At 39.5% G+C, this 13,104-nt stretch overlaps 1 protein-coding gene across 1 annotated transcript; it reads right to left on the bottom strand.

Moving 5' to 3' along the window:
- Window positions 1-4,973: 4,973 nt before the first annotated feature.
- On the bottom strand, window positions 4,974-12,662 carry LOC132990880 (lanosterol 14-alpha demethylase). Its single transcript, XM_061059356.1, has 10 exons — window positions 12,345-12,662; window positions 12,158-12,256; window positions 11,412-11,588; window positions 11,144-11,270; window positions 10,883-11,057; window positions 10,605-10,724; window positions 9,035-9,230; window positions 7,701-7,796; window positions 7,364-7,532; window positions 4,974-6,985 (listed from the first exon to the last, which is right to left on the bottom strand). Exons 1-10 carry the CDS (start codon window positions 12,507-12,509, stop codon window positions 6,807-6,809), a joined length of 1,503 nt encoding a protein of 500 aa, XP_060915339.1. The 5' UTR covers window positions 12,510-12,662; the 3' UTR covers window positions 4,974-6,806.
- Window positions 12,663-13,104: the final 442 nt, after the last annotated feature.

Below are 13,104 nucleotides of genomic sequence, written 5' to 3'. Positions count from 1 at the left end.
AAAAATATATTGTGATCCAAACACAGAAAGGTTGCAGTAGATCAAAATAGCTAGTAATATCTTTCTTTCTATATCATGTATAAGTCCCCCACACAATGCAATAGTCACCAAAACACACACAATTGACAAACATGTATATTTCTATATATCTGCACCATTTATTATAATCTAAAAAAAAAACTTCTTGTTGAGAAATAAAAATGTAAACAGAGCTCTTCTTTTACCCTCCTTTGTCCTTTGTAAATGAAACCCCGATACTAAATTGTGTTTTTAAAATAGTTTGAAGTACAAAAAGCTACGCAATCGCGTTTAATCGCACGGCTACCAGTGTTTTCTAATCTACCGCCGATACATTCTCAGGACTTGTTTTCACCCAAACGGGGGCGTGGTTACTCTGGCGAGCCGGAAGTGACGTTCGACTGCTCTTATGAATAGTCATTCCGTTGACTTTTGTGCGTTTGGTGTGTACCATAGACTGTATACCTATACACAGCTTTACACAGCTTTACACAATTAAGGTGACATAATTGTAATGTGTGGGATAATGTTTATGAATAAAGTTTTTTCAATTATCACAAAAAACATCCAATGGACTGTTGCACATTCCTTTGATCTGAGCATTCTATGACATCATGCCTCTGATCTGAGCATTCTATGACATCATGCCTCTGATCTGAGCATTCTATGACATCATGCCTCTGATCTGAGCATTCTATGACATCATGCCTCTGATCTGAGCATTCTATGACATAGATCTCCAAGAGAGGCAAAGCTCAGACTGAACACAGTCAACAGACAGAACACAGTTAATAGGCGAGTTTATAGTCAGTTGGGTAGTTTACAGTAGTTGGAACAGTTCACAGTCAGTATACTTACTTTGATTTAAGACAACTTTAAAAGACATTTAAAAATGAATTTTAAGAGTTGGTATCAGAACGGACTTGAGAGCCAGTTGGAATGTGTTACAAGAGCAGTCAGCCTCTCACAACAAAACAACATTGTTGACTTTACATTTCAGTATATGACAGAATTGATCAGCTATCGAGATTCTCACCCAGAAACGGAGCCCAAGATCACCATCTTGAGACACCACAAGCTATGGGGTAAGCTACTGTTCCATTATATCATATGTTTTATTTAAGTTTACTTATTTTTGGTGTCCTGAGCTAGTCACTTGAGTAATTTAAGTAGTAATATACAAATCAATTTCAGGTTAATTAGATTGATTTTAAAAGGCTAACATAATATGCAAACTTTTGAATAAGGCAAGATGATTCAAGGTATTAAGTATTACTCATTGTTTTGTAGAAGGTGTGGGCCAGTATAGAATCTGAGATGTAAATCGTATTAAGAAAATTCCATTTCATTATTTTGGAAATCTTTTCTGCCTCCCAGCTAGTTGAATGATAAAAATGATAACAATAATAATGAAATAATTACACAGATAAGTTAAAAAATTTACTTATAAAACATGTTTTAGAAATATGGATTGTGTACTAATACATGTCCTTTTTCAAATTTTCTTTTCCAGAGAAAAAATTCAAGAAGGAAATGAAGAAAAGTCAGAAGTCTTCTACCACCACTACAAAAAAGATATCTGCAGTAACTCATTGTATGCCATCTCCGGATGAGGTAAAGGATGCACAGAAGACTCTCTCCCCAGATTTGACGTCTTCTACAGGAAACATTTTGGAAAATACAGTTGGGAGACAAGTACCACAGAAAAAACAAAAAAAGACACTCAGAGTATCATGGGTAGAGGCACCTATTCAACAGCAGAGTAAGGAAACAACTGACAATGTCAAAGAAGTAACAGACAAATCCCAGCATAAGGTGCCACCAACTAAGAACAAAGATTCAACACCTGCAGGGTCAAAATCCAAGGCAGTCAGTCTGCCCTCCAAGGCCCTGAAAAAATCCACTGACACTGCCCCTAAAACACCTGAAAAACGGCAGTGCATATCAACGTCGACTCAGAAAAAGGTTCCCACACCTGAAATTGTGTCAGGGTCAAAGACCAAGGAAGTCAGTCTGCCCTCCAAGTCCCTGAAAAACTCCACTGACACTGCCCCTAGAATACCTGAAAAACGGCAGTGCATATCAACATCGACTCAGAAAAAGGTTCCCACACCTGAAATTGTGTCAAAGTCCAAGGCAGTCAGTCTGCCCCCCAAGGCCCTGAAAAAATCCACTGACACTGCCCCTAAAACACCTGAAAAACCGCAGCGCATAGTAATGTCCTCTCAGAAAAAGGTTCCCACACCTGAAAGTGTGTCAAAGTCCAAGTCAGTCAGTCTGCCCTCAAAGCTCCTTAAAAAAACCTCTAATAATGTCCCTAAAACACCTGAAAAACCGCAGCGCATAGTAATGTCGACTCAGAAAAAGGTTCCCACACCTGAAATTGTGTCAGGGTCAAAGACCAAGGAAGTCAGTCTGCCCTCCAAGTTCCTGAAAAAATCTACTGACAATGCCCCTAGAACACCTGAAAAACGGCAGTGCATATCAACGTCGACTCAGAAAAAGGTTCCCACACCTGAAATTGTGTCAGGGTCAAAGACCAAGGAAGTCAGTCTGCCCTCCAAGTCCCTGAAAAACTCCACTGACACTGCCCCTAGAATACCTGAAAAACGGCAGTGCATATCAACATCGACTCAGAAAAAGGTTCCCACACCTGAAATTGTGTCAAAGTCCAAGGCAGTCAGTCTGCCCCCCAAGGCCCTGAAAAAATCCACTGACACTGCCCCTAAAACACCTGAAAAACCGCAGCGCATAGTAATGTCGACTCAGAAAAAGGTTCCCACACCTGAAATTGTGTCAGGGTCAAAGACCAAGGAAGTCAGTCTGCCCTCCAAGTTCCTGAAAAACTCCACTGACAATGCCCCTAGAACACCTGAAAAACCGCAGCGCATAGTAATGTCCACTCAGAAAAAGGTTCCCACACCTGAAATTGTGTCAGGGTCAAAGTCCAAGGCAGTCAGTCCGCCCCCCAAGCCCCTTAAAAAAACCTCTAATAATGTCGCTAAGACACCTGAAAAAATGCAGAATATAGAGATGCCTAGACTGAAAAAGGTTTTGACACCTGCAATTGGATCAGTTTCAAAACCCAAGTTTGTCGGTGAGCCCTCAAAACCCCTTAATAAAAACACTGACAACTTCCGTAAGACACCAGACAAATCCCAGCGAACAGTGGCATCGGATAAGGAAAAGGTTTCAACACCTAAAATTGTATCAGTTTCAAAATCCAAAGCCGTCAGTTTTCCCAGCAATCGTTTAGAGACAACCTCTGACAATGTAAAGAAAACACCAGAAAACCCCCAGCACATGGTGACACAAATTCAGGAAAAAACTAAAGACAGTAAGCACTTTCAACCTTTAAATACCCCTGTACCAATAGTTTCACAAAAGTATGTTAGTCCACCTAGTCCAAAGAATGGGACGGGAGGAGATCAGCTGTATTTAGATAAGGGTAAGGATTTCACAAATAAACCCAGGAAAGGGTCAATAATGAAAAGGGAGGTTTTGCAAGAAAAACTCAAAGCTAGCCCTCTTGTACTAGAAACTTCTACAGGACCAAATACTTCAGAACCAGACAGCATTAGTGCAATGCAGAAATTACCAAAGATCAAGAAGCAAAAAATTCAGAAAAAGATTCAGCCCAAAATGGCACCAGATAAGCCCAAAGTACCAAAGGCTCCATGGGTAGACATCGCAATACCACCAGCACCGAGGGAAAAAATTAGAGGCACTCAAAGGTCAGCTGTCGACAAAAATGATTTAATTCATAACCACACCGGCCCTCATTTACACGGTTTTACTATCATCAAATACAGACGCGTGCTGGTAATACCCAGACAGCCAAACCAGTAACCCCATTTTGACTTTGTCATTTTTTTTTGTCATCCTGCCCACTAGGTGCCCTTCAACCTTGGAAGGGGGTCCCCTCTTGTGTGATCCTTCTCAAGGTTTCTTCCTTCTTGACCTGTTAAAGGGTTTGGGGGAAGTTTTTCCTTGCTCGCTCGAGGGGGAAGGAACCTTATTTTATGGGTTTTAAGTTTAAAGTTGAGTTCTGGCCATTTAGAAATGATACAACACTAAAATAATAATGATAACAATAATAATGATAATAATGATAACAATAATAATGATAATAATGATAATAATGATAATAATAATAATAATAACAAAAAATGAAAAAAAATAAAAAAATCTAAATCTAATTTGATGTGATGTTTCATTGATACTCAAAGTTTACAAAAGTTTAAATGAAATAACTTTCTTTCAGTCAATGTTTGTTGAATTATTGTCTTTAATTCTCCATCTATTTTCTATCCATCTATTTTCTATTCTATTTCTAATGCTTACCGTAATCAGTGTCGGTTTGCGTTGGCAAAAGGCTAAGAAAGTCAACCTAGACCTCTCTTTCAGGAATCAACGTTTTCCAATTCCTCCCGGGGGATTCTGAGGCGTTCTCATATGGAGATAGAATTGTCTCAAAAAGATTTATACATATCGAAATGATATGTATAAATATGCATACATTTATAAATATACAAATATAAAAACGTGACATACAAATAAATAAACTAATTTGTAAAAATAAACGTGTATTTGTAAATATATTTTCGAGATTTGAAAATAAATATGCTTGACTTTGTGTGTGGATTCTGCATTTGTGGATCGCTTTTGGGCTTTTCTCTTGGAACAACCAGTAGATGGCAGTGTTGTGCAGCCACCGCTGGTTATGGTTATGGTTAGGTATTTGGCAGACGCTTTTATCCAAATTTACCGTCTATGACTGCTGCAGGATCAACAACATGGAAGCTAACAGTGGACTAACTGGATGGCTAAGTAATAACTAGTGATAAGTCTATAGTCTATATCAAACTTTATCAAATAATGTAGAACACAAGTAGAATACACAAACATCAAAACTCTACTTACAATGGCTTATTTGAATAAATTATGACAGAAGATATTTTTTTGTAGTTGTTTTTATTGAAAGAAGGAATAACTATTGAAAAATGTTCAACATAACAAAGTCTTTACCTGAACCTAAGAACAAAACACAGATTCAGATGCAAGATAGTTTCACATATCTCCAGTGAAACAAAAATTAAAAAGCCTACGGATTGAGAGATCGTTGATCTTTAACTCACCAAGGATCAAGTCTGAAGCTCCTCATATAAAAAAAATAGAAGCGATCCTGATCCACCTCAGATATCCATTGTTCTGAATCGCAGCGCATCGTTTACAGCCTGGATCTTCTTACTCAATGTTTGACTGAGATTTTTTATTATCTGTGACAGAGTCGTAACATCCCACAAAACCTGATGACCCTCAGCTGCACCGTGGGCTTATCCCGTGGATACTGTTTTGCTTTTAATAACTTCCTACAAAAAAAACAAAAAACAGTTTTTGGTTCCATTAATTTGTTTGTTACTACAATTAAGAGAAATCTACTGGCCGAAGGTCATGCAACTTGGTGAAAGGCTGTAGCATGAACCCAGGGTAGAATCAGATCACATCCAACTTGCATACAAGCAATCAAAATCCATCGAATATAAGTAATAAATCAATTTGATCAATAAACCAGGTTTGTGTAAAATCTTCAACTGTGCTGCTCCCCTTGGGTTCCTGTGGTTCCCATCCTCCCCTTTCAGAGAGCCTGGGTGATCCCAGGTGTGTGTGTTAACTGAAGTTGCTCCGCCTCATCTCTACTTTTGCTGTTCCCTGAAACTGCACAGTGCACTTTAACCTTTAACCCCTAAAGAGAAAGTCTGGTTACTTTATGAATTCTTAAAGGGGAAGTCAGTTTGATTTTGCTAACTTCTATTGATCAAATCAAAAATCGATTACATTATGAAGCATACCATCCGATGGTAAAATGAAGATTATTTTGATAAATGTTGATGTTGAGGCCGAGAGGAATGTTTCTCTCACTCAAGAGTCAATGTTTATGTAGAAAGATGTAAGTCATTTTGGTTATTATGACTTTGAAGTGACTAGAACTAATTCATGAATTGAACTTGTTTTTTTTATTAGTTAAAGTGAAAGTGAAAGCAAACAGAATGTTTACGTCATGTATCATGTTGAATGTTTTGTATGCTTTTGTTCGGGAAGTTTGGACACTTTTTTGTCTTTTGTTCAATCATGTTTAAATCTCATTCACTCCATTGGGAGGTGAGGTTGATTACACCTGCAGTCAATCTGGCACTGATTACAGAGCTCCTCTCTGATAGGCCCACAAGGACAGGTAACAGGATATTTAATGTGTGTGACATCAGCAGACCGGTGGATGTGTGTCATTTTTGTGAAGGCTGTGAGGAGAGAGTTTTTATCTGTTTGGATCCATTTCTCTTTCAACTGAGAACTCTGCAACCTGGTTGTTGATTTTGTTTCGCACCGCCATCCAGAAGTACAACAGATATTTGGTTAGTGTGTGAAAAAATCTTGATTTTATTTTTAGGCCATGTCGCCCAGCCCTAATAAGTGGACATCTATATAGTAGTTGCACTGGCATATATTGATACCAAAGACGTCTGGACTGTTATCTGAGGTCTGTGCTCTTCAAGTGTCGTTCTAGCTTCCTTAGTGAGTTTTCAGCAATGAAGGCTCTAATATCCTAATAACGCTGAATCATGTTGACATTCTGAGAAAAACAAGGAAAAGTTCAAGACATTTAAGCAGAGCAGAGTGCATTCACTTAAATGTTTCTCAATTCAAGTCCCAGAAATTCCAAGCTTCTCTCCAAAACGTTGATGTTCGTTTGCTTTTTTGTGTCTTTTTTTCTCCTCCAGTATTCTCCATCACTGTTTCCTCCTCTTGTATCTGATGACCGGGTTGTGAGGCGTGTGAATCATTGTGGTGTAGTTGATTGTCGGGAAATATCCGTCCACCAGGTCAAAGTTGTACATGCGCACTAAAGTAGACCAGATGGTTTTGATCTGGACGTAGGCAAAGTTCTCCCCGATGCAGCGATGGCGGCCTGATGAGCAGACAACAAAACAGTTTAAAATTATTTTTTAAGAACAGGTTAACTGATCATGTGGCCAGTTTAAAAAGAAGGAGCTTATATAAATTATACAGAATTTTTTTCTTCTAAAATGTATCACTTCTTCTGTTGAATATTGATAAATACCACTCTTCTTACACTGAAGAGACACTCCTGTTCTTAACAGAATGTCTCATAATAAATGAAAGCAAAACACTTTATAACAACTTCAACAATGCATTAAGCCAAGTCAAACCTATTTATAAATCAAGTCAACTTTCCTATAGCCTGATATCACAGGGTCTGTCTCAAAGAGATTTACATGGAATAGAAATCCAATAAAGTTAGAAAAAAAGAATATAAAACTCTTACCAGCTCCAAAGGGCACGTAGGCAAACTTCTCCCCTGCAGCCGGGTTGTCATTGAGGTAGCGGTCAGGGTTGAACTCGGTCCTTTCCACCCACGTGTCCTGCAAACGGTGGTTAACAGTTGGGGAGACACAGACCTGGTGGCCCACAGGGATGGTGTATCCTGCTGCAGTCTGACAGGACAGAAAGAAACAGGAACAATATGATTAAAAAGTGAAACTGATTTATAATGATGACAGTAGATAACAGATATGATCAACTTTTAGAAATCAAGCAGGACTTGTACATGGGACAAATGTAACTGAGCAGGCCGGTTAGATTGTGGTTAGGCGTTCTCATACCTGAGGAGAGCGAGCCATCCTCATCATGGTCATGATGGGCGGGCGGAGGCGGAGAGTCTCCTTCAAACAGCGCTCCAACAAGCTGAGGTCCTTCAGCTGAGGACGACATTAAGACATTATTAAGAACATATCTGTAAAGTGAATTTAACAAAAGCACATTTCATCATCATCATCATCCTCAACCTTTTATTTAAGTTCTCGGAGAGATCATTGAGGGCGACCCTCATTTACAATGATGCTGAGAAAACATACATAAATGATAAACAACGAGAAATTAGATAAAATTGATAAAAGAGCAATAAGAAGAATAAAATATATACACTAAAATAATTTAAAAAATTGAAATTACTACAGTGATAAGTCAGTAATTAAATCAATTACAGTCAGGTATTGGGCGGTTAAAAATAATATTTCTAAAGTGTCCATAAGGGATAAAAGTGCTCAAATTCACGTCCTGTTGTAAAATATTCCAAGAGTTTGCAGCAGAAACACTAAAAGCAGTTTTCTCTAAGTCAGTCCTGGCATGAGGAACCTGGAGAACCAGTCTCTCTCTCTCTCTCTCTCTCTCTCTCTCTCTCTCTCTCTCTCTCTCTCTCTCTCTCTCTCTCTCTCTCTCTCTCTCTCTCTCTCTCTCTCTCTCTCTCTCTCTCTCTCTCTCTCTCTCTCTCTCTCTCGGGTTAAAAATGGACCAGGGTTCAGATGTAACAAGGAGGTGATATATGATGGAAGCTTTCCAGGAAGGCCTTTATAGATTAAAAAGACGCCAGTGGTTATTGCGTCTCTCAGTGACGGAGGGCCAACCAACTTTATTAAGAAGAATGCAGTGGTGAGTCATGTAGCTATCGCCGGTAATGAATATAAGCACAGAATGGTAAACAGCATCTAAGGGCTTTAGGGTAGTGGATTTGCTGAGACACACACAAGACACACTAATAACATCATTATATTATTCTATTACGCTGAGGATTGTGGGTCAGAATAAATGGAAAATGACTGGCTGTCATACTGGAAATGTATATTAGGGTGTTTTTGTATTATGGCTTACTGAATTAGACATGCTAATTTAATTATGACACTGTGTCTCACTTTATTATCGTGTTGCATGATACCCTTTTTTTCCTGAAATCATTTGTTTTAATCAAAAGCTCATATTAAAAAGTGTAAAAATGTAAGTACCGGTAAGTTATTTTTTTTCTAAGGCTAATCTGTTGGAAAACCTGTGACATTGTTTTTATGGATCATTTAGAGATGTTTTCAATCATTTCTAGCCTGATAATAAAGGTGATTATATGATCAGAGTTTTGCATGTAGGCCTGCACGTCAGCGCGCCTCACCTGGTCGAGGTCAAGTGGAGGCAGGTCTTCTCCACACACGGCTCTCTGCTCAGCGTAGCAGCGCTCCTGCAGGTCTTTGTCTCTGGCCAGGAAGAAACCCATCCAGGCGCTGGTGGTGGAGGATGTGTGCTGACCCGCCAGGAGGAGACCGATCAGCATCCCCGCGATCTCGTTATCATTCAGGGGCTGTCCGTTTCTGAGGGGTTAAAAATATATCTACTTTAAAACTGAACAATTGTTCTAGCATCTGTTCAAACCTAATGGGGATATTTTTTTTCTGATGGGAAGCAGCAACAGACACTGAGGAATCAATTTCAAACCTAATATCTGTCATGATGTTAGGTTTATCAGCTTGAATGTATTTCTAATGAAAACTCTGGAGTTAAAAGTGTATTCACTTGATTTTAGAAACATAAACCCTCTCTAAAACTGGAAACTCTACCTTGCAGTATCTTGGGAAAACACTTAAAGGGATACTTCAACCGTTGAAACATGAATCTGTATTGACATTGGGTCATGTAGTAGAAATGTGAAATAAAATTTGAAGTTGGTGTCTTCTTGGTCGAGAAAAGACAGAAAGTGTCTTTTTGGCTCATGTTGATGAAAGACACCAAATCCCAGAATGCACAGCACCGCAGGCCACTCCCACTAAGGTCCTCTAGTTCAGAATCAGAAATACTTTATTAATCCCAGAGGGAAATTTGATTGTTACAGTTTCTCCAAAATATACAGTATAGCAGTAGAAATATAGTAATAAAAACATTTACAGACATATTTACTTCAACACATAAGACCATTTCCTCAACTGATTCAGAGATTTCTTCCAGAAGGAATTGGTATCTTGGAAATTCCTGTCAGAAAACAGACTCCATGTCTGTGTCCATAGGCAAACAGTGAGAGTACCAACACTACCAGTCCGCCCCAGCTTGAGCCGGCCCGGGCTCACTCCTCGTCCTCACCGCCGCCGACAGGCAGGCATTATGTCTCAGCTGCTGAGCTGGCAGCAGCCAAAACACAAGACCGGCCTGTCGTCAGCAGCCGTCTCATATATTTTTTCGCCATTATCATCTTTCTCCATAGAACCTGTTAGCATAGCTTCCAAACAATATGGCGAACGTTAAGTTTTGATTCTGGGAGTGAGTTCCCACCCACTGATCTGTGATTGGTCTGTAGCTTCAGTGGTCGAAAATATGAGGAACTAGCGTTGTAGTTTCACCCCGCCAACCGCAACAGCTTCCAGTGACGCAAAATGATAATTTCTGCGTCACTGGAAGCTCCTTTTCAGACTCAGAAATACAAAGATTTCCCATCTCAGGGGAAAATGAGGGCGGGATGCACGACCATTCAAAAATACTACCAGGTTTCTAATGATACAAAGATTAATGCAAATGGATGAAGTATCCCTTTAATAGCCTTTGGAAAAAATAAAAAGATATCTGCATGTGTCCAGTGATCAACACAAAAGGTAAACAAAAAGGTAAAAATTGGATTCTGCAGCATGAGCTATTAACTGAAAACAAGCCATTGTTTGTTCTACAGATAACATAAAGGGATATTGAATCAAACTTACTTGTATGTAGAGTCGATGAGGGTCTGAAGGATATCGTCTACTTTCTCTCCAGATTGTCTGCGCTTTTGAATCACCTTGAAGAAGATGTTTTTGATTTCTATGTGTGCTCTGTCCCTTTTCCTAAAATAATAACATTTGTTTAGTCATTTTTTTTACCCATAAAACAAAAGTTTATACATATTTGTGTTTAAACCTCTCTTGTAATTTAATATAGAGTGTACTTTGTAAATTCAGCCTCAGCTTCATCCTGTGGCAGATGTTGGCATTGACCGTCCTACCTGAAGCTGGGCAGCGGCAGCCAGCCGGGGAGCAGCCAGGCAGCGTGACTGAATCCTCCGTCCAGGTCGGCATAAAGCTGAGCCACTCTCTCATTCAGCATGCTGCGGATCTCTTTCCCATGAAGACAGCTGCTGGCAGTCAGGATGATCAACTCAGACAGAGCCTCGAACAGATCTGAAACAGGGGAAATGTTCACGCTCATAAGCTGTGCATACTTCCGCAAACTGAATTCTTTCAGGTGATTGTTTGAAGGTTCTTACTTCTCTCCCCGCTGTCTCCCCATCTCTGGAAATACTCTACAGTCTCTGCCTCGATGATTTTCACATGTTCCTTAAAATGAGCGATGTTTAGTCCGGTCTTCAACATCTTCTTCTGTTCCAGAAAGATCTGCAACCAAAAACAAAGTCTTAAATTAGCAGATTTTATATCAAAATGATTCATTTTCAAGCAATAACTGTGTCTTATCTCTTTCCCTGATTGGTTTCTTTCTGATGTATTCATTAATAAATCTTTTTAAGGTGGACTCACAGGGTTGGGGACATCATAGGCGACTCCTTTGCCAAACACTGGCGTGGTCAGTCTGGAGTAGACGTCCTCAGCGTTCAGGTCATCGTTCTTGCTGTTGAACATGAGCGTGGCTGCGTCACTGCCCAGCAGGTAAGTGAAGGTGCTCCCCACCATGGTGAAACTGAACACAGGGCCGTACTGCAGAGACACAGGGGTTCAAAAAATGACATCACAGAAATAATCAGAGGGGTGAGGTGAAAATGAATCTAATTGTCCCCATATGAGGGGAACTTTAAATACACTATACCTTACAGGTAGTTCTGTTATCGGCTCTGAAATGATCTGTTCCCTATGTGTACTAGATACACTTTGAAAATAATATAAATGCCTTTTTGATCTTGCTTAAAGTAAAAACCTACATATGTATCATTTCATCAGAATCAGATTTATTGTCCAGGTATGCTTACACACACAAGGAATTTAACTTCAGTGAACTGTGCTCTCTTATGAACAGGTCCAACATTAAATATCAACAATAAACATAATAAGAAAAGACTAATATTTACATGACTAAATATGAAACAGTGCAGTGGTGAATAGTGCAAAAGATGCTGAAGTAACATGATAAGTAAAATGCAGTTAAAACCCACATTTTAAAGGGTCAGCAGACATTTTTACTTTAGCATTTTTCTCTTAAGAAGTCATCCAACAGATTCAAGAGGGAAAATGTCTTCAAATGTTTTATCACAGCTTACTATAATACTTACTTTTTCATAGGCATTTTCAAGAAATTCAATGGGACTTTTCCCAAAAGCAATGGCATGACCTAGGAACGGGATGCTGGAGGGAATGTAAGGCGGGTATTTCTGCAGGAGAGAAGCATGATATATTATAAGATGATGTACAGATAGTAAAATGTGTTCCAACAACAACGGAGGTCTTGCTCTTACTTACCAGGTGCTCGTCGCTGTTGGACTGTTTAAGCAGCAGTTTAGTAATGTAACCGATGGTGAGAGTGATGACAGAGGCAGCCAGCACCACCGAGGTCAGGTTGTCAGACACTTTCCCGACTGTTTCCCCGAGCAGTTTGCTGCTCAGTTCGTACAGGTGCAGAGTCATTTTTTGCTTCCTCTCCACAAAACCACCGATCACCGGAACAACTTCAGGTCTTGAGGAAATCCGCTTGATAGTTGTGTGATTAATGATCACACATTTAAACGTCCATCGGAACAGCAGTCCGTCTGATGATCATGTTAGAGGTTGGTTTGTAATATTTCCTCTACATCTCTACCTGTAAATACTCGCCCTGCCCCCGCCTGACCAGTGCAGGCTTCCTATTGGCTATTCACCGCGTGTCCATCAACCGGCCGCCGTTCTGATTGGTCGCTCGTTCCTGAACCGATGTCTGGCTATATGATGTCACTGCAGCGGGACCAAAGACTGTATGATGCAGCTCATGGGCAGGCCGAAGAAAACACTGCTGTTGATGGTGTTTGATTTTAAATTATTGATTTATTGACGTCTTACTCATTTGTCTCATTGCAACACGTTACTATGGAGTTAGATCAGTCTCAATATTCACAAATGCACACAGAAGGATTCACAAATGTATTTCAATGCACACGCACATATATTAAATTCTATATAAATGTAAAACAAATCCACAAATAAAAAAATAAGATTCACAAATGTATTTCTGATTCACACAGAAATA

Source organism: Labrus mixtus, chromosome 16 (assembly GCF_963584025.1).
Source record: "Labrus mixtus chromosome 16, fLabMix1.1, whole genome shotgun sequence".
Lineage (NCBI taxonomy): Eukaryota > Metazoa > Chordata > Actinopteri > Labriformes > Labridae > Labrus > Labrus mixtus.
Note: the sequence above shows the minus strand (reverse complement) of the source record. Positions and strands in the feature narration are given on the sequence as shown.

Bases quoted from the DNA above. Each gene is read 5' to 3' on its own strand.
- LOC132990880 (XM_061059356.1), bottom strand. From the start codon at position 12,509: ATGACTCTGCACCTGTACGAACTGAGCAGCAAACTGCTCGGGGAAACA. The intron at 11,589-12,157 runs GTAAGTATTATA...GTGTCTCTGCAG, and splicing joins TTGAAAATGCCTATGAAAAA to TACGGCCCTGTGTTCAGTTT. The intron at 7,797-9,034 runs GTGAGGCGCGCT...TGTCGTCCTCAG, and splicing joins CTCCACTTGACCTCGACCAG to CTGAAGGACCTCAGCTTGTT.